The 26435-nt window shown below is 37.3% G+C and overlaps 1 protein-coding gene across 45 annotated transcripts in view; it reads left to right on the top strand.

The window, feature by feature from the left end:
• Window positions 1–26069, top strand: part of GPHN (gephyrin) — a 272981-nt gene extending 246912 nt beyond the window's left edge. For 24 of the 45 annotated variants that reach the window (XM_088167164.1, XM_088167156.1, XM_088167147.1 and 21 more), the window contains 7 exons: window positions 6440–6511; window positions 15880–15967; window positions 18013–18086; window positions 20744–20808; window positions 22060–22163; window positions 23324–23420; window positions 25063–26069. In XM_088167164.1, coding sequence (XP_088023290.1) covers window positions 6440–6511; window positions 15880–15967; window positions 18013–18086; window positions 20744–20808; window positions 22060–22163; window positions 23324–23420; window positions 25063–25196 — 634 coding nt within the window. In that variant the 3' untranslated portion in view covers window positions 25197–26069. The remainder of the gene's footprint in view (window positions 1–6439; window positions 6512–15879; window positions 15968–18012; window positions 18087–20743; window positions 20809–22059; window positions 22164–23323; window positions 23421–25062) is intronic. The other 21 variants (XM_014869451.2, XM_088167166.1, XM_088167169.1 and 18 more) reach the window with 1 other exon arrangement.
• The last annotated feature ends 366 nt before the right edge of the window (window positions 26070–26435 follow it).

Below are 26435 nucleotides of genomic sequence, written 5' to 3'. Positions count from 1 at the left end.
ACTTTTTGCTTTTCTGTATTTTTTCCAAATATGTTGTATGACCTTTTTTTACTTGTCAGATACTAGCTGAACACCAGGCAGCAAACAAATATATCAGTCTAAGGAAGTGCCTGCAGCTCTGCTTTCAGTTACGAGGGGTTGATTCTTTTGAATCTTCACTATTAAAATGATCTTTGAGTCTTGAGATAATATTACCTTGGCAAAGGTATTAACAGTTCTTTTCAAATGTTTAGTTTCCTGATTTTTTTCTGTTTCATGCTAACAAAGCAGCTTCTGCAGGGGTAGTTACTTGAGCTTGTAGAATAGAAATAACAAGCCTCCACTTGCAGAGTGTACTTTGCAGTGAGTACTGTTGACTTAGCTAAAAATCTTCTGCACCAGATATCAGGATTCAGTCTTAGCAAGTCTTCTGCCATTCTTCCACACCCACATCTCCAGTCCATATCATTACAACAAAATGCATCTGCAGTTCTGTCTCACTCAAAAGGAAAATCTAATTGTGTAAATCAGTTTGATAAGAAGTACCATGTTATTTCATTACATAATAAAGCTAACAGTGTTGCCCATACAAATATTTCAGTACATATCTTTTGGACTAACATGACTGATTTGATGGAGTACTGTGGCACTTGAACAAATGCAGAAGATTTACTAGAAAGATGTTACAAAGGGTACGATTTTGACACTTTAGTTAGCATGTTTGTAGAAGAGAAGAACAAGCCTTCAGTGTCTGTTTTATGGTTTACTGAAGTTAAACCATAGATTGTATGTGTTTGTGTGTGCTCATGTATATGTGCATTTTGTATGTATAATATGTACTTAGACATTGAAAAACAGGAAGATTTTATATGCCTGCAATATCTACTGGTGTAGTAAAAATACTGGCAAACATACTTTTCAGAAGGGAAAATTTAAAACTTTTTCTTTAATGTATCACGGTATGTATTTCTTCCTTCCCATACTTGAGATTTGGGTGGTTTTTTCCTATTTCCTTTTTTAATGCAATTTTCATGGGGTAAATTTTACTTCATTTTACTGGGAGTAAAACTTCCTGTACAACATAAGCACTAATGGAGTTTGAGACAGCAGCTAATAGGGAGCACAGTTGAGTATTACAATTGCTATAATGGGTCAAGGTTTCTAACAACCATGGAAATCCTCTTCAAACATATTTGCAGATCTAATATTCAAGCATTAAAAAAAATTTTTACAGTAGTGTTTGCAAAGACAAACTTAGAGGTTATTTCTGTATATCATTTCAGCATACAAATCGCTCGCAGGTGTTTAGGTAAAAAAATATCTTGTCCAACTGCTTCAAAGCCCAGGATTGTGATCCATGTAAACACAGAGAGTGTGAAAAGATGGGGAGGCACACTGAATGTCTGGGTTTCTGAAGAGAAGTTAGAAGCATTTTAAAAATGCCTTTGCATATTAATCATACGTAAAGTTGCATTTTGAACTGACCACTCAAGTCTGACTTAGCCTACAGCTGTACTTTCACTTGAAACCAGTATTATATTTCTTTTGGGGGCATGCTAATGATTTCTGAGATTGTCACTGTCATTTCTGTTCTCATAAATTGTGTATATCACTCAATATTCAAAATAAAAAACAGAAATTCTAAAACCCATAGATAAAGTTTACAGTTGAAATCCTAGAAGAAAGCAATAGGAGAAAAGAACAGAGCTGGGAATGTGATACAACTGAAGTTAGGTCTGACCAGAAGCCAAGATTTTCTCAATTTGTATTCTTAATACGTAAAAGCCAAGCTGTTTGAAAAGCACACATTTCTGAGTAGAAATGGAATATATATCCATTTCCAGAGCTACTGCAAACACAAGAAACAAATGCAAAACTAAGGAAAGGAAGAACCCTTCTGATATTGTTGTTACTGTTGTGTCTTACATTTTTTGTCTGAATCTCAGACTCACTTGCTAAAAAAAAAAAAATTAAAAAAACAACTGGCCAGTTAAAGTTGGTATTCCAATGTACTTTTCAATGTTGCCTCCCAATAACAAGACCAAATTTAAAAGGCTTCCAATTTAATTTGCTTTGCATACAGTCTATGAAGTTACTTGATTTTTTGGAAACCATTGATAAAAATAAATTGCATTTCTGATCTGATCTGTAGAAGTCTAATTATCAGGATATTTTTGTGTCTGGTTATTTCATTTGTGTTGTTCTTTGTATTCCATTGTTTAAAGTGTAAAGTTTAGCCCTAGAAAAATCTGTAGCTGTAGCGTGGGCCTCTGTTTTACAAAGTCATCTTCCATTTTGGCAGCTTTTCTTCTATGAAAGACTCTTACTAAACTTGCTAAGGAATTTTGATCACATATGTAATGAATTCAATTTCCTCTGCTTTTGCCTTTGTTTACATGAGTTCATTTTCCCCTTCTTTGCATTCTTTTCCCTATTTTCTAATTCCCTTATCACTTTTCTCAGAGACATGTATAATATTTAGTTGCTTCCAGCAGCATTTTCATTTATGAGCCCGTGATTTCACAGTGGAGAGAGAAAGAATCTTTCTCCTTAGGAGAAAAATTTTGGGAAATTCGTATTATTTCCTCACTTGCTAGAAAGATTTATCTGAATAGTTATTAAATCAGCAGCTTTTGAGGGCTTTTCTATATTAGAAGTGTTTAGTCTCTGATTTGTTTTCCTCTCCTTTTTGACATACTGTTGGACAGAGAGCTCCTAAATGACAGGTAAACCTATTAAAAATCACCCTTGCTGTTGTAACAGCATTACTCTGTGATATCCCTAAAATGAAAGCTTTGATAGAATCCCTTCGTATTTAGAATGGATATTGAAATCTTACTGAAGGATTTAGTCTGCTTCAATTTTAAGTTTGCCATCCCAAAAAAAGGTTTAAATATTTTGTATTTGTGTGGCTTGCATGTAATTGCTACTATTATAATATAGAGACAACATCTGGAGTGGAGGGAGGAGAGTGGAGAAATTGCTCCAACTTCAAAATTTTCATGCAGTATCAGCCTGCATAAATATATACATATATATATATCATATGAGTTAGAATATGAGTTATGGGCAGAATCCAGGCACAGAATCCTAGTCTCTCCCTGCTCCAGCTTAATGCCAGCTTGGGTAAAAGCAAATATATTATGAACAAAATTAGTAGTTGTAGTAGTATCTTTTAATAAATGACTGCAAGGAAATGCTTGTTAGAGAAAAGATCTTACATTAAATGTCATAATATTAGGTTTGGCTAAACTGACTTCACTTCTAGTTCTTCTCAAAAAACAATGACGTTATAAATTTTGATCAGAGTCTGATGAATACAGGGACATAGAGTAATGTTTTGAAGGTGATTCAGATGTGGAGGTCCTCTCCTTCCTTGTGCCCTGTCAAGAATATTCTCCTTTTTAAGCAGAAATGTTTCATATCTGTCACAACAACGTTTGATAATCATTAGGGAAATCTTCCAAAAAGTTGTCGTATTGACAAGTCATCTCATCTAATGCACATGTTCTGAAAACACAAAGGAACATCTGAGCCAAAACAGAGGTGAAAAAAGAACTTGTGAAATGGGACAGTGCAAATCCCAAGGAATCTTCTGTACCAGTAGGAAACTATATAGTGTGACAGGTAATATAGTTTCATGCTGTAGAGGTGACAGGTGCAAGGCTAATGCACAGCAGTGTGTCATTTTCCTAACTGTGTTCAACACAAGCATGCGCTCTTTCCTGAATTAGCATTTTTAGAATCACAGCTCAGTAGTAGCCCATGATAGTGAAAACTAGGTAATAAAGAGGACAGAATACTTTGAAAATCCTGTCTTTGAAGACAGAGGGAATCTATTGAATCTATCTTTTGAGATATAAGTTCAAAATTTTAAAAGTACGTAGAGAGATAAGTTATTTATTCAAGAGATCTTCAGCTTCTAGAGGCCAAAGTATCATTCACTTAAATGACTTTCAACCTTCTTAATGCCTAGAGCATATATGGGAATTTGAGTTCCCAAGTCACTGAGAAATTTTTGAGGCTTGAATTTTACTAATATCCTAGAAGAAAATAATGAAAACTTGTAAAGGCAGAAGATACAGAACAATCAAATAAGTGGTGAACACTGAAGATTGGTCTGTGTCAGTGACAGGAATCACTTACAAAACTGGGTTAAGTATATTGTTAGTACAGCCAAATATGAATTGATATATAGAGGATTAAAGAATATAAGTAAACTTTACAGGATGGAGGTTTATATCCTGAGAAGTAAAGATTTAAGAAAAGATTTGAGAATCATCTAAATACAAGTTCTAGCATATATATAAAGAGCTAATCTCCTATAGAATTAGAAGGTTATTTTTGTCTTTACTTTTGTATTCCCAGGACAACAACCATTACATTTCTTAAGTGGTTAAAAGATGGGCTTTGTACTAAAGTAATACTAGAACTCAGGCTGTTTAGTTCAATAGATGTTCTTAGAAGATCACTTGATTACCTTCCAGTAATACTGAGCCACACGGAGAATAAACTGAATAAAGTTTCTATTTCAGCAGCAATGCCTATCTATTCAAGTTAGACTAATTCAGAGTGTAAGTAAAGCATAATTTTAACAGTGAGAGTAATTAGTTATTAAAATCTAAATCAAATGCTTTGATATTCATTTCAAAGTGAGATTGGATATTTATTTAGAATTCAAACAGAAGCAAGTTCAGGGAGGTTCTCACACTATTATAAATACTTATTATAAAAAAACTAGAGTTATTTCTCCTGGTTGCAAATAATCTCTTAAGTATTATTTCAGATAATTAAATTAATTGTGTTATTCTAATGGACAATGCATAATAGAAGCACAAGATCAGAAAACTAGTACCAGCAGAAATTACAAAACAGATCTCAGCATCATGCTGGAAAAGATTTTGGATTTTTGAGATTGCTCTCTGTAATTTTGATGATGAAACAAGAATCTGGGATCATTTATGAAATCTGAAAGTCTTTTGTGTGTCACTTCATGACACAGGGACCCTGTTTTGAGATCTAGAGATGGACTTTGTTACTCTGGCAATGAACAGAAGAGCAAAAGAGGGACTGAAGCCATTTTAGGAAGCCTGTCAGAAAGAAATGGACATCTAAGCTTTTAACCTGAATAATTTGATTATTTTTCCATCACTTCCTATCAACATTAGTATGCATTCAATTTGATAGACCCTCTTTATGAACTATGAGGAGAAACAAGGTGATAAAAGAGGATTTTAGATTTCATGTTAGCAGTGACTGTGGGCATGTGTAACAGTAGTGTAGGGACATTCTTCTTTCTTCTCTCATTCCCCAGTCAGGCATCACATGAGTGTGCACAAAAGGGATCTTTGAAATGCCAGACTGAAGCTGCCTTGAGCAGGATCAGCTGGCCATGGACTGGGGAGGGAGCTTGACTTTGTTGTTGTTAACTGTCCAGCCAGCTGATATGAAGAAATGACTCAGGAGTCACACAGTGATGACTGATGACATGGTCCATTTCAATTATGAATCTCTGATTTCAGGGATTTTTTTAAGATATATTTATAAATATTTATTTTTTACATTTTACATTTAATTGCCCGACATGTAAGAGTATATAAACATTTCTATTCATTTCATTTCATTTACAAAGGACACTATCTAAAAATATTTTTTCACTAAAAACTGACTTGGAAGAAGTATATCTAAAAGGTAATGCTGCTTTCATAAATTGGGAATCCAGAGCAAATCATTAATTGTTTTAAATAAGGTCCTTATAGGAGTAACTTTCTCAGCTTTGGACATTTTTTCTAATCCTGCCTCTTGCAGCAGGGTATGAAGCTTCTCATGAATGAAGTGGCATCTTTATTGACTATGGAGTTATAAAATTAGGATAATTACAGCTCTTTCCCCCTTGTAGCTAAAAAAGTGACAGTTATTATGCCTTGAGACCTATTTCCTGAATAAGAAGCTAAAAGTGTGAGTAAAAATGTTTCAATGGGGCCCATCTCAAAATATTTTCCCATTATCTGTGGTCCTCCTTCCAAAATGTCAAGTCGTTTAACACTTCATTTTGCCTTGTTTGGAAGTCAAGAGTAAAGAAGTTCCTCCACAGACACTGCAAGGAAAGATGAGCTATGCTTTGTTGGCATGCCCAGTTGAGCCTAAATCCTTCCATAACTTTACTCTTCACTCCGTGTGAGAAGCCCATGCAAACCGTGACAGAAACGTGTTCCCATGCACTCCCTTTCTCTCCCATTGGCTGGCCTTGCAAAGAGGAAGCATTTCCCATGGTGATTTTGAGTATCTAGAAGCATTTCCCATGGTGATTTTGAGTATCTAGAAGCATTTTCCATGGTGATTTTGAGTATCTAGAGCCACCAAGGGGGACACAGCTGGGCACAGAGCTTCCCTTTGACCCCAGGAGACTGTCTCCTTCCCTGGCTCTTTATTATACCCCTTCTGCTTCCTTTACCCTCAGGAAGCCAGATGTTTTTAAAGAAGAAGGGACACAGAGCTTCCAGAACACTGCGGAGACAGGCCTACCAGATTGGTGAGCACTGTTTTTACACCACTTGGGACCTCGAGGCACGTGCATGCTCACAGGCAGGCTCAGCCAGGTGTCTGTCAGGGCAGAGCTTGGAGCACCAATCCAACCAGCATTTGCTGAGCAGGAGCAGATGGTGTTTTATCCTGTCCATTAAGTAGCACTGCCTTTTCAGTTAAGTCCTTATGCACCAGTGCACTGTAGACTTACGTGGCTCCACAGCATTGATAAAATGAAAATGTTTACATTACCCATCAGGAGCAGGAAACGTCTTTATCCATCAAGGCTTTTCCCTTTTAAAAACTGAGCAAATTAGGAAAAATCCTGCTTGAAGGTAGTAGTGGAGTCCAGGGAAGTCACTGTTATGATTCTTCTGTCATAGCAGGAATTGGACCTTGTGGGTCTCTTCCAACTCAGGATGTTCTATGGGTCTGTGATACTGCATACTTGGTTTTCCACCACTGTGCTGATCATCTCTAAAGCAGGCTAACTGGTACATTCAGGAAATCTCTAAACTATGCACTATGCATTTTTTTCCAGAATACATATGCCATGATATATTACATCTTACTTAGGAAGATGGTTTAATAATATAGATTAATTTTCAGAACTTGCCCTCTAACACAGACAGGCCCAAGAAGCAGGAGGGATGACAGAGAGAGAGAGAGTAAACCACCTGTCATTTCCTCCATTAACAAACAGAAAAAATTAGTTTCTATAGTTTCATTCATGTAGGGAGTAAAAATAGGTATAAAAGGAATGAGAATCCTGTTAAAGGCTAATACCTAAAAACTTCAGATGTGAGGATCCTCACTGGGGTAAATGGGCCCCTTTTTATAAGAGGTTGGGTTATAGGTTAATGTTTGCTTTGCATACTGGAACACAAATTGCTGTTCTCATGACTGAGTCAATATCCCCTATCACTAGGTTCCAAAAAGCTGGTTCTTGTTTAGCAATTAGTTATTCATGCTGAAGCCAGGTTGTTATAAATCTAGGTTTTCCTCATGTAATGGAGAGATCAACCCACTAGAACCTTTTGCTATACTACACATCCAAACGAACTTAATTTATGAGAATATGCAGCATTTAAAACATTTAAATTAATGTGGAGAACATGATACAGACTGTCTGCTTTATCTGAAATTACTTAAAAGATGAAACCTACCAGCAGATGATGGACTTGGAATTCCTCATACATGTCAGTTCACACCTCACTGCTACTGCATAAAACATTAAATGAGCCTTTGGTCTCTTCTAAGCAGTGTGAGGGAAAGCACCAACAAAAACCAGTCCCTAGAATAAATCTTCCTACCCAAAGCACAAGCAATAAAAAATGCTTCTGCTTCCAGAGCAGGAGAAAAAGCAATGGGCATTTTGTTATGTTAGAAACATCTTTGTGCTTGAAGGAATATGGTCCAGTACTGTAGAGACAAATGAAGTTCTAGTTCCTTCCACAAGCAGCTGTCAAAAAAATTAGGTTGCTGGTCTCAAACAGGGTGAGTTTCTCAGGTCCTTGTCTTCACTTATTTCTAACACTGTAGTTTACTCTTCTTGAGGAATTTGTATTTTTTTTATGTAAACAAAAATCGATGTCATATTTCATTTGACATTTTCTGAAAAAATAACTATTTGTTTTAGGACACAGCTGATGACAGAGAATTTTAAAAGGTCTTCTTATATTGTCTCTAACCTGTAGCTTCCAAATCATTTTTGTTCTGGAGACAGACATTTTTCCAAGTGATTAGGTTATGATTCTGTGGAGCTTCGTAGAGAAAGCCTTCATTTTGAGGCATTGCTTTTAGGGACTGCATTTCTACCTGTCCTAGAGACATCCATACTACAGATCAATAGCAGTTACACCAGTTTACAGGGGAGATGAAATTACTTTAAATTCCTTTTAAATTGATTTAACATTTACTCTTACAGTTGAAGCTAAAGTAAAATGAAAAGGCAAGAAATAGTGTGATAACAATGTCATTCACTGTGTGTCAGATTTGGTGATATTATTTGCTATATATATATAAACAACTGGCACTAATTACATCTATCATATATTTTACTTTCAGTGTGTCAGTATAAGCCAATTCTCATTTCATTATTATTATTTCTCATTGAAATAATTGCAGAACCACAGTTGCCCTTCAGACTCACCAGTGCACTGACATCTTTACTGACGAGCAATGTCTTTGACATTGATTATTATATTGTGTGGTGTAATCTTCAGTCATCTTATTTCAACCCAGCTACAACTGTTGAATATTTTCTAAAGTGAAAACTTTTCAGTGAATCCATATTGACTCACTTCCTTTGTAAGAAGGAAGATAAAATAAAACTCTTTACCTGTGTAATCCCATCCAATTTCTTAGAAAAACTAATGGATTTCTGCTAAGTGTACTGATAAGGTTCATTATCTTCAGCCAGCAAAAATAGCCAGGGATAGGTTTTTAATTAGTGGAAACTAGCAATTCTCAGGCTTCTTCTTACACTCAGAGGACACACACCATACTGAATTTAGAGTGAGTTAAGTGCTCACGAGTTAGTACAATGGCACAGCACCCAAATACAACTGTTACCAAAGCTTTGATCCTGTTCTTTCAGGATTTATGGAAAAAATTACAGTTCACACTGAAATGCTTGCAGATGAATGTACACAAGCAGCAGACAAGGATTTGATCGAGGACCCTTCATGCAGGAATGTGCCCATAGTGCATAAGCACCTGGCTTCTATGCATGAGACTTTTTCCTGTAGCAATCCCATGAATATCTGTTTTTCTGACCTCTCTGATCTTTTGTCATTCTGGCACATATATGAGTGGGAGTCTTCTGAAGCAGGTCAAGGAAACAGTGGAGGAAAATATATTATCATCCTGATATAGAAAAAACACTGAAGGCATTAGACAGCTCTCATGGTTACTTAAGCAAAAAAGTTGAAGACCTCTAAGTGGAGGCTTCTAATCAAAATCTCTGCAAGTTCATAAATGTAACATGAAAAAGAACACTCTGCAAAATAACATTCAAATCTGCAGCAGCAGCAATTAAAGGAACAGCAAAAAGTACCAAAGACAGATTCCTTTATACTGCTGTCAAATTGACAAAACATACATAGTCATGTTGAACAAGCCAAAAGCTGCTGTAATTATTCCAGCTTTCCTCACAAGCTGGCCTATTTTCTTAGGGAAAACATATTGCATCTGTTCAGAGTGATCCAGGGAAATACCACAGAAGGTAGAAGGAAGATACATTATGAGAACATGATGAAATGCGCTTGAGAATTTTGAAACAAATACAGTTTCAGAAGTGTGTCCATATGTTACTACATACTCCATCAAAATTGGATTTTCTTCTGCTTTCAAAAACCATACTAGTCAAAACACAGAATTCCTATTACTGTCAAATATTCATTCATTCAATTACATTCATTGAAATGTATTCATCGATTTACATTCAATATTATATTCTACTGAAGGTGGATTTTAGTGGCCTAAAAATAATGGCATCTATGCACCAGTCTGCATCCTGCAAATTACTGATATGCAAAATATTCCTCTTGGCCATGAGGTGAGAAGTGGGTGACAGACTTTGTCTTTATGCCTCGCTGCATTCATCTATTGATTTTGAAATCTGTCACCTCCAGCTGAATGAGCAGTTAAAAAATGAGAGTTAATCATAAAGGATCAAATCCGTATCACATCCTTCCTCAAGAAGAAATGTCATTGAGCTTGATGAGATCTCTGAGTACAGCAAGTAGTCTGTTGGTTATTTGATGAAAATTTTAATTTGGTAAATTCTTTGTTATTTTGGAGATAGAAGTTTGACTGGGATCTTTTGCATGCAAGGGGAATTTCTAGCAGGTCTTTGTATCACAGTTAAACCTATTCCTCTGGAACATCTGTTAAGCAGATAAGAGACTTCCTAAGATGCAAAAGTAGTACAAACCACTGCTGCCAGTTTGTGGGAACATATCCAGAATGTGCTAAGCTCAGGGCACCTCCAGACTTTTGAAGTTTACAGTCAACTACTGTAGTTTAGAGAGCAGCTGGACTACTTTGGTCTTTAGTGTGATTGTGTAGGATCACTGCTAAGCACTTCTGTTTTCACTGTGTGTCCAGGAATCTGTAGCTCCTCAGAATTTGTGAAGAATATGTAACTGAAATACTTGAGATACTTTCAAATAGAATAAAACAGTAGGCAAGAAAGGTTGGCCAGCTCTGCTTTTGAACTCACAATAGACACTTGTGCATGCATCTGGTGCATTATGGTGCATGTGTGTCTTTCTGTGTCTGTGTCCAGTATCCCTGTAAAGCACACAGGTTTAAGTTGCTGACTGTGATGGTGCATGCACACATTTTGCAAATACAGGTTACCAGAAGACCTGGGTTTATAAAAGCCCAGGCTGCTGCACAGGGAAATACAACCACAAGTGTTTCTGTTGTCACCCAATGGTAACAGCTGTATATGGCAATGAACAGCAAGGACTGGAAGTGACTGTCAGGTAATGAGGTCACATTGAATGAACGAGACTCCTGTGGCAAAGAATGTGGTGGAAATGGTCCTGGGAATCAGTAATGAACTACGGATTCTGTACTGTGACAATGGCTTTGATGAGTCGGTCCTAACTAAAGGTTCCAGTTCAATTTAAACTGGGATCACCCATTTTACTGCAGAGTGGAAGTGATTTTTTTAACATTTGCTGGTATTTGTTTTCTATATTAAATTATAAAACTGAGCAGTTTAATTGCATGTATAAAACTGCTGCTGCTAAGAAAAGGCTGAAAGATTGATAATTAATGACAGTGAAGCACAACAATAGGATCAACAAAAGTGAATTAACATGTGTTGATTTCTATGTGAAAGAGAAAATTACACTGTAATTTAGGGTACTTCAAACTGGCACTTAAAACACAGAGAATTCTTTGGTCTTGACTATCATGTAGCTATTTCTTTTGAGAGTGAAAAAGAGAATATTTACATGCCTGATGTCTATTTTAATGAGGCTTGCATCATTTTCTTGATCAAGCTCTTAAGCTTTCTTGTATATCTTTTCAGTTCAAAGACAGCTCACTTGACAGCTCAAGTGTTTAATAAGTTTTCCACAAACTAACTTTGATAACCAGAATTTTTCATGAATCCAGAAGGTGTTCCTGCAGGTCCTCTCTTCAAATCAACGAAAGCAGGTGTCAGCTGCAATGTCACACATCTTCTTACTGGATGCTTGCTGCTGCCATTATACAACAGTTATCCTCCAACTAATTTCCAAATTGTACTGCCCATTATGTTCCATAAAACTGAACAAGAAGGGTCAGGACACTGAGATAGTGGAGTAGATACTCTGTTTACCAGACTGACAAAATTAGCAGAGAATATAAAGATATACTTAAAAATGTATGCACTATTTATGCAATCACTATGCAGCTTCAAAAATGTATGTACAATACACATCATGCTTGTGCAGAGACAACCTGCTCCAGGTGTTGGAAGAAGGTTTGGATTTGTTCCTTATTTATGTATATGAATAGTTTCATAAACTATGCAGTCCTTAAATAACAAATTCTCTTCAAGGTATTAACAAAAGATAATCGGATGTCATCTGAAACATATCTGAGTACAAATTTTTTAAAAAGTTGCAGCATATTAGAAAAGCACACTCCCATTTTTGTGCACAATGTCACTCTAACTTTGAAAATCACCAAATGAAACAGAGTAATTTTGCCATCGGGAAATGAGACTTTCCATCAAAATCTACTTTACATTGATTAAGATATTCCCCATTATATTTGAGCACCTGTTACAATTCTGTCCATGAAGAAAAAAAATCCAAGAATAGCACTTTGATAAGATATTTTAAAGTATTTATTGTAGTAAATTAGACCATTAATCTAGCTAATCTGGTATTATCCTGCCCTGCTTCAGAATATAGCTTCTGATTTGTACCTGCTCAGACAGTGAGTGTTATTTCTTAGCTTCATGGCGGTTTGTGACCTGCCTTTTAAAACAATCCTGTCATGCTATGCTCAGATGCCAGAGTTATCTTGTCTATTCCTTCAGAATTTAATAATTTTCATTATTTATTCCCTTTCCTTTTATTTCCTTTTTCATTCTAAAGGAGCAACTGCTCACTGTACACAACAAATGAAACAAGAAGTAGTATCTTGTTATCTGATTATATCAACTCAGTGTTAATATGCAATTTGAGTAGTAACTCTCTGCATTAAATTCACTAAAGACAAGGGAGATGTTCACTAGAGTGTTGATTGAATATTGCAACAGGTGACTCCTCTAAGGAGTGTTTGGTGCTAATTGCAGAGTCATGGAACTACCAACATTAAGTACAACATAAAGTTAGGCAGACCTGTGACACAAAGAAGTCTGCCAAAAATGTCAAAAAGATACATTTTCTGCAATAGCAAGGGAGGGAACTTTGTCTCATTTTTTTCAGAATAAAAACCAAAACCAACATAATATTTCAGTTTATTGCAACAAAATTTCTATCACATCTATCCTTTAGGAAGAATTAAACTCATTTTGTAACTGTGTTAAAGATGACATGCAGTGCTATTGGCTGGATAAGTTTTAGTGGTAGAATTTTTTAATGCCTTGCACTATTCATATTGTAAAGAAAATAATTTTTAAATGGTAAAAAAACCCTATATTATACAGTTCATTCTGCTGGAAATTCTAAAAAGGGACCAAATCCAGTAATATTCAGCTTTTTACATGACAAAATACAAATACCTGAATGATGAACTAGTCCAGTGGTATGCTGCTCTCATAAGGAAATATGTGAATTGAGTCCTCACCTGGTTTGAGTTTAGGCTTATTTGGAGGGGAAGGGAGGGTTTATTGATTTTTTCCTTTGTTAAGTGATTTAATATGTATACAAACACACATATATATATTCCATATGTAAGTAGCTGCACTTCCATTCTATTTAACTTTAACAACAGTTAAATATATACTTGTTTGCTTTTTACTGTTCCTTCCATTATTCTCAAACCACAACTAAAGCAAGCCTGCTTCATTATCCAGAATTAGCATGTCCCCAGACAGGTAGTCTTGCTACCTATGAATAACTTTTAAATAATTAAACAAGATAAAATGAAACAGCCTGGAGCAAGCTCCAGATAAGGTCCTCAGCTCCATCACAACCTAATGAGAAAAATGTACTGAGAGCAGTCATAGGCTGATGTTAGTGGCATATGTTTGAGCCTCAGGAATGCCAGTATTGACCTATGTAATGAATATTTATTCCTTGCTGCATTCCAAGCAGCCTCATTGGCAAGGATTAAGGAATACTTAGATCTTGAGAGACTTTTCCTATTACAAACTCTATAATAATCTTAAACAGTATCTTATTACATGCAGATACTACTTAGACAATCAATACGAGACAATTGGTTTTGAAGAAGTAGCCAGCAGCAGACTTGCTTCTTTCTACTTTCCTTCGATGACTAGTGAAGACTTGTGCTGGCTTTTGGAGAAAATGATCCTAAGATTTCAGATGGGGCAGCTGATAAAATGTCTCCGTTTCCTAAAGAACAAAGGAGATTATTTTGCTTGAGCCCATTTATTTTGTCCCAAAGAAAACAGTTTAGGCATTCTTTATAGGTCATTAAGAGTATCCAAGATACCCAGTACCCTGAACAATAGTCATGATGGCATGGCACAATCCTGCAGCCACTATTTCCTTTAAAAAGGGGGTAGTGTATAATTCTGTCTTATTGATTGCAATCTGCCCTTCTTTCTGCTGTTATCCTGTTGACTACCTCTTACAAAGCAATGTGACCCTAGAGAGGGGTGTAACCCAACACAGGTAATAAAGTTGTGCAGGATGACTACACTGTGATGCCAAAGAACATGGTGTTTCACTGGACATTGTGGAGAAAGAGTCTCGAGTCTTTCTGCCTGTAAGGCATAACCAGGGTAGAGGACACCGGAGGGCTCTCTGGTGAGATGAAGCATGTGCAAGGTTGCATGCACTGAGCTATTTACTCAGTGAGGGAGTGCAGTCATTCTTGTGTCACATAAATTGTAGTGCACACAGCACCACATCATGCTAACTGCTGCTTATATTGCACTGAACCATTGGCAAAGAAAGGATGCTCAGAGGAAAGATTTTTTTTTCCTGAGACATTTGGAAACACACAGTTTCTGCTAGTCTCTGAAAGGTCAACTAGAACTTTCATAATATTCCTAACTTTTGTGTTTTCAACTCACTCCAAAATTACTGCTGTAGTTCTACCTTCAGATGAAATACAGCTAAAGCTCCTGAAGGATATCCCTCATGCCATTTTCAGCCTGCATTCACCGCCCACAATGGCATTTTATAGCTGTGGTGTGGTATTTACCTGAGGTGCTGCATTCCAGGTCATCATACAGTCACTAGCATTATTTCCCACTCTTTCAATGGCATTCTAAGTAGGAACAACCTTCCATGAAAAGCTTTCAGGATCATGGAAGTGAAAACGCACTTTTGAAGAAACAATACATACAACCAGCCGTAGCAAGGGGTCAGCTTCTGGTTAGTTCACAAATGTTAAAGGCAAATTATGAAATTAATATATTGGAAATTGGTTTTGATTCCTTTGGACCTGTGTGAGTTGTATTACTGAGTTTCTCCACTGCGTGCCTTGAAGCTCTGTATTAGCATCAGTACTGCTCTTAAATATCTAATGTTCACTTCAAAGTTTCCAGTTTAGATCTCAAATAGAAAGAAAAGAATTAGGACACCAATATCCTTCACAGTTATACTCCTTGTATGGAAGAATATCATAGCTCCCATTACACTGTTTCTCATGAAGGTGAATAGGCCTTTTAACAGGATGGATTGTGTTTTTGCAAGGTGAAGTGGATATGTACAGGTGGCTTTGCTGTAGAGCCCTCTAAGAGAGAAGAGAAACAAAGGATTTACTCCCACTCTTCACTGATCAAAGTTTGAAGTGAAGCCTCGCCCCCATTTTTGCATATATCAAATAAACTAGACAGGTAGTACTGCAGCCTGCTTGGTGGTCAGTAATTTTCATGTGTCAGGTGCCTTTATATATTCCTGTCAGTTCATCTAAATCACAATTTGTATTACACCTACTGTGCCAATTGCATACTCAGACACTTATATTAGCATTCTTCAGTCCCAGTCTAAAGTATCCCACTGTTCTTGTTTCTGTTCTTAGACAGAAAGGTGCCAAACAGAGTGGCATTCACTTAATGAGATTGCAGTTCTTGACTTGAATTGAACAGTGTGGAATCTTAAGAAGGAAAAGAGCTTGTATTTCTCTTAAAACACGTTTGTATATGCATCTGTATGTGTGCACACAGACTTATATTACAACTCATAATAATTCCATGCCACTAATCTGCTTGCCTGTTCTTTCCTGTAGCCCAGATGATTTACTGAATGCACTGAATGAGGGTATCAGCCGTGCTGATGTGATCATTACATCAGGAGGTGTATCTATGGGGGAAAAGGTATGCAAAATTTAACTTTGACTTCCTACAATATATGTAAGAATTTCAAACCAGAGTCTGTCATCCAAGCTACCACCTTTGTATTAATGTTTATTAAAAAGGGACCTTACTTTTATTGGAACATTTACATGTGAATTGCTTAGGAAAATAGTCTTCAAAGTTCATTCCCTTTGTTCTTGTTTCTGCACTATAGCTGACATAGTACAACAGAGAAGCTTTTCATTCTTGATATGAGTGATTTACAAATGTGTTTTTATTTAAGGAATGATCTATGTAGATGAGGAAGGTTCTGCCTTAATAGCACATGAAGACAACAGACTTCTTTTTCTTTTTAGAGCAGGTAGAATGTAGATGGAATCAAGATACTTTGAAAGTACTTTGAAAAGCAACCTGAGTATATAAATAGCATTTTTATACTTAGCACTTCTGTTTCCTGAATGTACTAAAGGTCTATCTGTTACAAAAATAGTTTTATCACATTTTGCACCTGATAGTCCTACAGACAATACATATGAGACCCAGTGAGCTGATATATTTGCCTTTTGAATCATTAACAGAATTGTTGATTGAGTTCCTGTTGATTATCCCTGTGCCAAAACCATCAAAGAAAATAGGGATACACAGATGCTGGTGGGGCATAGATGAACCTGCAGGACATTTATTTATCATGACTTATGCGAAGGAAAACTCAAATTACTTTTTGATCCCAGGCTGAATCTGTGAGTTTGGCAGGTAAAATAAACATCTTTTATAACTAACAGATACTAAAGCCAGTCATTAGGAGGTGGGAAACATGAGTGCTGGTTTTGTTTACTTTTCTGAGTAGAAATCATACTATTGGATATAATGAAAATCGATAATTAATTAAACCAATGCAAATAACTTTCAATTACTCCCATTGTCTTCAGCATGCCTAGAAAAATAATCAAGGACAAGTACTGGTCTTTAAATTGGGCATGTGGCAACACAGTGCAGACATGGTAACACTAAGATGTGGCTGGACTGCTGAATGGTCTTACAGACATTAGGACGGACATTCAGATCCTTTCTCCCCAGCCTGAATTGGAGGCAGCAGCCTAAAGTCAGTAGGCTCTGCATTCCACTGATGGTCTGCCCTCTGATACTGAGCTTTCTACAGTTTTAATGAAATAGCTGGGAACATCCAAATAGTAAACAGAAAGTAAAAGAGGGGTTTATGCAATTAATAATCGAGAGTTAATGCCTGGCTGAAATTAGTTGCTGCTTTCCAAGTATTTGAACACACACATGCACACAACAAAAAGGGCTAACTTCCAGGGAGTTTCAGATTTACTGCTTTCAAAGTGTCTTCACAGATGACTGTTATGGCCCATGTCTTTAGCCTCACTAAACACAACAAATAGGGTACTACATCTTTAGGCACAGCAATTGTCAATAAGGATTAAACAAGTAATTCCATTTGTTTTAATAACTGGATCAATCATGTTTATCCAAAATCATTTAACTTGAACTCATTCACAAGCCACCCACTGTTTTTTCTTTCTAAGGAATGTTCAACCCAACCCCTGTGAATTAGACCATCAGACCCAAGAAATTACAATAATGACAGTATCCTAGAAAACTGTGATTTCTACAATACAGTGTTGATTTCAAAAGTAGTAGGAGATCTCTAAATCTATGGCTAGATAGCTTCCACGGCAAAATTTAAATAACTTGATCATTTAAAGTCTTAACTTTGAATCGTAAAGGTTTTTTTCCATCTTTGACATAGAGAATGTTTTAGTAGTAGGTATTTGTGGGGTGCTCTAAGATACTGATGCTGCAGATGAATTTTAAGGAAATATATGTCCTCATGGAGTCAGGTTTGGCACCTAAATGAATCTGTTCTTTACTTCTTCTTTTCCAAAACACTTTCTTTCAAATACTGAAAATTCCCCACTGGGCTGTAGCACTTTCAGGACATGCAAATTTTCATCTTCACTTGATATTAATTAATTGCTTTGAATGCTTAAATGAAGTAAAGCCACTTTGATGTTGCTTAACTTTTTTTTTTTTTAATTAAACAGGACTATCTTAAACAGGTGCTGGATATTGATCTTCACGCACAGATTCACTTTGGCAGAGTTTTTATGAAACCTGGGTAAGAAATCTTTATGCAGCCTAGATGGAGGCTACATTGGGCCAAATATCCTAGTGAAGTGCTTCAGTAGATTTCACTTCTCCAGATATATTATAAACCACAGGATAGATATATGTGGGAAAAGCAGCAAAATCAGTGCTCTTCAGATTAGTCATTATCTTTATGGGTGAAATTAACTGGAACAGAGAGATTATTTTTTATCAGTAGGAGATATTTCTCTGATAACTGTTGCAAATCAGGTTTGGGGACTGGTGGGAAACAAGCATGGTATAAACATTGCCACAGCCTTTCGTGTGATCACAGAGCTCACACTGACATTACCATGAAATAACCAGGAAATACAAGGACATTAAATGGACAGTTTGCTTAAAGAGTATTTCACTTCAAAATTTGCATAAATTATATTTCTACAAGCAGTTCCTTGAGAGAGGTGGAATAACAGCTAATTTACAAAGCTTTGTCTAATTGGCATATTGAGCATAGCAATTTTAAAGTAAGCATAGTCCCTTTTGTGTTTAGTTTTCCTCAGAAAACTGTTTCAGCATTGCTTTTCTGTGCTGTGGCACTGCTCATCAGTGAGTCTGGAAGTGTGCTCTGTAGAGAGAGAGAATGAAAATCACACATGCTGAAAACAGAGTTCCCTTTTCTTCACAGTACAAGAGCAGAAAGATGTCTGCACCTCTGCCTCACTCCCTGTGGAGGGCTGTTTGTTTGCAGGCTGGGTCAGAGTGGTCCAGCTACACAAGATCAAACACAGCTTTGCAGAATGATTCCCTCTAGCCCAGAACTGTTGTCACAGAGCAGAGCTGCAAGTGGGTGTTTGCTGTGAAAACAGACAAATACTTTTACTGTCTCTACATACAGTCTGGTAAAGAACTACGTGTGGGCTTGGTGCTTGTGCTGCTTCCACCACCACCTCCCTTCTACAAAAGGAATGAGTGAGCTAAAAGCTGGTTTCTTCCTATGGTGGAGGTAGCACAGGCATGGAAATTGCTCACTGCTTCTGTCATACTGCTACAACTGATGTAGGGAAGTCCCAGAAGCAGAATCTGCACTCCAGTCTCTGCTGCTGACAAGAATGGATAACTCAATTTAGAGAATTCAGAGTATTAAATTCTGGTTCTGGCTTACTTGTAAGCAAACATATTTTTTTTCTTCTGCTGAGTCCTCTGTAGACCTGCAGCAATAAACTTTTAATAACTAGCTGGAAAAAACTTCAAGAAATGTTTTTTTCCCTAAATGTCCCTTTTCATTTTATGCCACAAGAAAGGTATTTCTTATTGCTACCAAAACATTTACTCATCTGTTCTTACTGAGAATGTAAGCACTCTCTTTTTCATTAGCTGTAGTGCAATAGCAAATATTGTACCTTGGGTTTTATTAACTGCTTCTTAAAAGATTGTTGATTATGCTTATTATATTGGGAAAAAATCCCTTGAGTAAGTTCCAAGAGTGAAGTCAGAATTTGTTGTATGCCTGTATTTGATGTGCTTCATGAGTGCAGGGTGGTGCCTGGGATTTACCATCCCTCCACTTGGTCTGAAAGTTGCTGTGCTCATGTAAGGTTATCTTGTCTGGCTGCACTGACAGAAGGAAGTACTGGAAAATTCTACCAGTGATGGTTTTGAAATATGATATGAGAATTCAGAGTTTCCAGTAAATATGAATTAGCAAATCAATTTTTTGTCCATTGGTTTATGTACTGGTTATAACAGTTGGAGGTCTGGCACATAGTTCACATCATGTTAGAGGCATTTTAAAACAGGAACGTCAAATACTAACTTCCCCTGGTAGAATAGGATATTGATGACTCTTAATAGATACAAAACTAAGTGATAATGATCAAAGTGCAGCAAACCTCCAAAGTTGTAAACTATCATCTGCTGACCCGGTGGTAGTGGTCAGCTCAAGATAAAACCAAGAAAACAATCCTAATTATTGCTCCTATAAGATATATTTTCTAATGTTTGAAAGGATTATATTAACATACAATTCTTTTTTCATGGATGAGTCCCTTTTCTTTGACATTCTTGAGCTGTCACATTACTGTCCTATTTGTGTAACAGTAATAGCCCTCACAGCAAGTCACCAAAGATCACTGAGCAGCTCTGAAAGGCAGAGAGAGTTCTTCATTGATAGACCAGGGTGTCACCTGGCTGCAGCTCTGCCCGTGTATCTGAATTTGTTCATCTGCAGACCAGCTAGCATTTGCTGCTCAGAAATTCTGCTCCCTTGTCAGCACTGCTGTAGAGACTGGAGCAAGAGAATTAAAGTCACCAATGTTACGGAAAAATGGAAACCCTTATATGAAAAACAGAGTTCTGCAATTGCATAATTCCAGTATTACTTCATTGTTAATTGGCTTCTAGCATGAAGACAAGATTTAGATTTTTGATTACTAGTTCATTTCCTTTTAGATATTTTCCTCTCCTCAAATTTGTGTACTTAAAACTTTAGAGTTGAATATCAAGAAAAGTTATTCTCTCACCACAAAAAGAGGATTATACCGCCAGTATGGAATAAGCAGCAGGTGCTAATGAATTGCTGAGAGAGCGATGTCCTGTTTTGTTTTCTTTTCTTTTCCAAAAGTTTTAAATAATACAGTAATGTTCAGTCAAATTCTAATGCAGATATTAAATAACTTTCTTTTTCCATAGCCTGCCAACAACTTTTGCAACTCTGGATATTGATGGCGTAAGAAAAATAATCTTTGCGCTCCCAGGTAAGATGCTTTGTGGATTACTTTTGTTGCTGTACACAGATGACAGACATGAAACAGAATAGTGACACTTCACAGCACCTATGCGTGGTGTTGACCCCTAGGGAAGGCACCTGTAAGATTTTCTCAGAAATTTCCAGAAGAGATGGGCTTACAGGGATGTGATAAAGAGTTCTTTTTTGTCCCTGTCCTCAGAATTTTCTGGTACAGGTCTTATGATTTCTTCCATCCAACAGTTTCCTGACTTTTTCATAGGGTTTTTTTTTCCTACAGCTCCCTGCACCTTCACCATAAATATCCTGTGGGTGTAAGTCAGTGCATCCACTCTGACATACTGCAAATGGAGACAAAAATGAGGGAGTGCCAAGGAACATGTCACAGAATATCTTTATTTGTCGTGCTCATGCTGTGAAACCAAAAGAGGGCAGCATGGCTGCACTGCTGCCGGCTGTGTGCCCTGGGAAAGCACTCCTTCAGCATAAACATTTCCTTATGGATTTGTGTCCTTCTAAATGAGGAGGAATTTATTTTATTTTTATTGCTCTGACTTTCCATGAATTTTGACTGCATAAGGAATCCTGTTCTTGATAAGCTGGTGGTTTTCAGATGTGCTTCTACCCTGTCTTGCTTTAGTTGCTGCAGTACATTTTCTTACAGGGGAGAGATCAGTGGAGCATCCATCTGATCATAGTATTTATTTTAAAACTGTTGTCTAGGGAAGTCCAGATATGTAAGACAGTGGTGTTTGACAGCTGGTCATACACCTCTCTTCGTGAGTCAAGAGAAAAAATATAAATCAGTAGGATTCTCCTCAGAATTTGTCCTAAAGCACTTTGCTACTCTGATAGGGAATTGAAAGTTATTTTTCCTTTGGTGTCTGGGAACCATTAGTCACGAATAAAGAGCCTTGTGAGAGCAGAGCCAATAACTGTGCAATAACAATTAACTGCTCCAGTGCAGACAAATGTAGGCATAGGACAAAGGTAGCAGAAGAACAGAGGCAAATGGTGGGGCCTGAGGAACATGGAGCAATTGTGGTCAGAGCAGGGCCTCAGCACACATCAGCCAGAGTGTAGCTTTCAACAGGTGTACCTGCCACATGCCCCTTGCCACACGCCACTGCACTCTGTACTCTATGCAGTACATAGCATAGAAAGCTCTGTAGAGTGAAATTGCTATAAAAACATGAGTTCCTTTTCAGCATTTCAGGATAAACCAAGAGGGCATCACCACCAACTGTTCTTTGTCCTACAGGCAATCCTGTGTCAGCTGTCGTCACCTGCAATCTCTTTGTTGTTCCTGCACTGAGGAAAATGCAGGGTATCCTGGATCCTCGGCCCACCATCATCAAAGCCAGGGTAAGAAGCTTGTCCTCTATTTAAAAATTCTCTCAAGATGATAAAGCACAGCTCTTTAGGCACAAAAGACTGTTGTTTTTGTGGAATCTGAGCCTTAAACTAGTTCTGGCATTGGGAGGATGTTCACACAAATAGAGGCACATTCTCAGTCTCTGTTAATGGTGATATTCAGTCCTATAATTTTTTAGAGTTAGATGGCCATCTAATGGAGCAAGATATACAGATGCAGAGGCAGCCATTTGCCAGTCAGGCAGGAAGGACTCTCTCCTGTTTAAAAAAGACATTTGTTTTAGGCTATGGTAAAAAATGCAGAATGATCTGCGAATTTCTAGAGTTGGATAGTTCTATATTAGCAATAGAAAATACAAACTTTAAAGCCTTTTGGTTGAGCTGTTCATATAAGAAACCCACATGACCCCCACCCTAAGCAATATAAATTCCTTAAACTCTCTCACTTTTCTAATAAGTCATGGATAGTGTAACTCTATTTAATATAGATGCAAGGCATATTATTATAATGTCATCTCCTTCTGTTTTTGATTCAAATAAAGTACCAAGGAATACATCACCTTTTGTAGTTTTCTTAGTGCTCTTGGCTATGCACTTTTCTCTTACAGCTTATCCCATGTCTCTCTTTTGCCCTTCCTCAAGCATCCAGATTTCATCTCACAGCTAAAATATTCTAAAAGAGAGAGCAATTTGCAGTGACCTTCACTTTTGCATGTATTTTCCATTATGAGCCATCCCCTGTATGTCTTTTCATTTCAAGGATTGGCCATTTTCCTTTTGTCAGAGCTAGCAGGATTTTGAATGCAAATAACTTTTTTATCTTTATGCAATGTAATCCAAAGAGACTAGGCTTTTTTCTAGAGAAATACTGTCTGTAAACTCTCAGTAAAGGAACAGCTTTGGAATATTCCATTTAATGCTTGTAGACTCCTACAGACATTTCGATATTGTAATATCACAGTTATATTTCCTTAAATACTGCAGTCTCTGCCTTCTCCAGCTTTTAATCTTGCACTAGACACCATCTGACAAAAAAACCACGAGATTTTGAAAAGACCATTTTTAAGGAAAAACAATTGAGCAGATTATTCCATTATCTTAGTGCAAAGTGAATGCATGACACGTTCATCCTTTCTTTTTTAATCCTACAGTTATCATGTGATGTAAAATTGGACCCCCGCCCAGAATATCATCGGTGCATTCTGACTTGGCATCACCAAGAACCACTACCTTGGGCACAGAGTACAGGTCAGTGCCAGTCACACAGGCTGACAGACACTCACACACAGCCTTGCCTTCCTACAGATGTGTCTGGGAACAACCAAGAGTGTGCACATGTTTTTTTCATAGAACCTTCTTTATGCAGACTGATTTGCTGACACACTTGTGCACATGCATACACATCCATTAGTACAAAATTCAGTGCTGATATGGCTTGTCAATTTAACCATTAAAACATCCTTTATTTGAATAACCTGCCTTAATACACACACACACACACACACACACACACACACACACACACACACACATACTACACATGTATGCTTGCATATGTGCACACATTCCTTTTTATAAACATCCACTAAGCTTACTTGCAGCCAGGCACATTTGCTTCATTTTGCTGTTGCACATGTACTAAATAAACATGAGTTGAAGCAGAGGTAGGAGCAATACAAATAAAACAAATGTGATTTTAGCTGAACTGGAAAAGTAGAAAAGATAGCAGAGGCTCTAGACATTCTCTTAAAGCAGACTAAGGATTTATTTAGTCATGTTTGCCACCTAGGAATACTTCTGGATACTCAGCTGCAGTTGAGGTAAACACTAGATTTGAATACTGGTTTAGCTATGTACTGCTAGAAAGCTGACTGTGACACTTTTGCAAGAGATTTAGGTCCTTAAATAACTAATTGTCTTTTTGCTACATCCAAATTGTTCAACAAAAAGTACTGTATATGAGTCTCCAAAGAGAAAATTATTTCAGTTCTGGGCCCCTCAGTACAAGAAAGGCATTGAGGTGCTGGAGAATATCCAGAGAAGGGCAGTGAACCTGGTGAGGGGTTTGGAGATTAAGTTCTATGAGGAGTGGCTGAGGGAGCTGGGGGTGTTTAGCCTGGAGAAAAGGAGAATCACGGGAGATCTTATTTCTCCCTATAACCACCTGAAAGGAGGCTGTAGCCAGGTGGGGGTTGGTCTCTTCTCCCAGGTGGCAAGTGACAAGACAAGAGAAAATGGCCTCAAGCTTCACTAGTGGAGGCTCAGGTTGGACATGTGGAAGAATTTTCTCTTGAAGGGGCTTTTGAACATTGGAACAGGCTGCCAAGGGAAGTGGTGGAGTCACCATCACTGGACAACTTAAAGAAACAACTGGACATGGCACTTAGTGCTAGGGTTTAGTTGAAATGGTGGTGTTCTCTCAAAGGTTGGACTTAATGATCTTGGAGGTTTTTTTCCAAACTAAATTATTCTATTCAGAGAGTAAAGTTAACCAAATTTATTCTAGGGCAGGATATTAAAAACATTCTAGACTGTGCAGATTTTAGTGTTTGTACAACTGGAATAGGTGTACAAATTAAAAAATAAAGTAATTTTGATAGGATTAGCAATTTGCTAGGATAAGATACATGGTACAAATAATGTGGGAGGCTGGATAGGAAATCAATCAGCAAAGAGAGTGAGAGTTTTGAGAGCCAGTGCAATGAGAGGCTGCCTTAATCTCCACAGAGTTCTCTGTTTCCATCCACCTTGGAACAGCAAGATCACAGCTCCATGAATAAGTCAGCCACATAAACATTTTAATCATAACAGCTTTTGTTTGTTGCACTGTGTTGCAGCATTTGGAACTAACTGAAGACCCAACTGAAATTGTTCTGCCTCTCTCCTGTAGGGAATCAGATGAGCAGTCGTCTGATGAGTATGCGCAGTGCCAATGGACTGTTGATGCTACCTCCAAAGACAGAGCAGTATGTGGAGCTTCACAAGGGGGAGGTGGTGGATGTCATGGTCATTGGAAGGCTATGATGTCACCAGCAAGAACGAAGCTTTGATGCATGTCCACATATCATTGACTGTATCCTGTAATATGCAACGGCACAGCTAGTTTTTCCGATTTGGATAAAAGTTGATCAGTATAGTCAACATCTTGAAATATATTTCAAATGGAATTTAAATAAATACCTTTTAAAAAAAAAACTTTAAAACAAATCTTAACAAAGAAATTTATTCTGATTATATCAAAGCAACTTTTTCCTTTTCTTGCAATTGCTTTGTGTGTTCAATGCTAGTTCTAATAGCGGTAGCTTTTAGTAGACAGCAGTAGGTGCCTGCAGAACTTGTGTTTTTTCTCATCTTTAAGATACAACTACTTACGCTCTTAAAACAAGGCTGTCTGCTTATTTATACTAGCGTAGACAACACTTGGATTTCCCTTATTAGTATGCTTCATAACCGCTTCACAGAGAGCTTCTGCTTGTTCTTTATCTTGTATCTCGTGTTGATGTGCACAGTGCCAAAAGCAGAGTGGCTGCACTGGGAACCCAATGAAGCCCCGAGGTTTTCTCACCTCGCCGCGCATTCAGGGATGTCTCTTGTCCCAGCAGCCACCCAGCTCAGTACTCTTGGGCAGTAACTGGATACCTTTTATTTCAACAAACAAAAAAATTGCTTCCTTAAGTGCTGACAGCCTTTTTAACCAATACATTTAAAAATGTACAGAACTAAAAACTAAAAAAATCAAAGACTGATCTTGTACAGATATTAGTGTTACCAGCATTCGTGTGGAAATTAAATGAGCAAAGAAATAAAACTAATGTTAAACAACTCTGTACCATAACATTTTCTGTAATGATATTGAAACTTAAATGAATAAAAAAAATCCTCAATCATTATTTAAAATTTCACCTGTTCAGCCTTGTTGTTTAAAACAGAAAAGTAGTGATTTAAGAGGGCACTTGGGGTGGGGGAAGAGCCCAGGGAGGAAGAGAAGTAGTATGTCCAGTCTAGGGCCTTCCCTCATGTACAGTGTCATGAGTGAACTGAAGCTGCAGAGTGAGCTCTCTCTCACACATCTTAAGGGACAAAACAGAAACAGCACTTGGAGCTGGGGTGGGGTTACAACCAGATTAATCAAAGCTGGAGAATACTTCTTTTCCCCATCTTAATTGCATAGCATTTGCAAACAGCTCTTGTGCTGCACTGTCTGGAATCTGATAAAGTGTTCTTTTTTATTTTCCCCATGAGATAAGGACTTTTCAGCTCCCA

The sequence above is a fragment of the Sturnus vulgaris genome, chromosome 6, assembly GCF_052056855.1.
Source record: "Sturnus vulgaris isolate bStuVul1 chromosome 6, bStuVul1.hap1, whole genome shotgun sequence".
NCBI lineage: Eukaryota > Metazoa > Chordata > Aves > Passeriformes > Sturnidae > Sturnus > Sturnus vulgaris.
The sequence above is the reverse complement of the archived record's forward strand: the minus strand, read 5'-3'. Positions and strand labels throughout refer to the sequence as shown.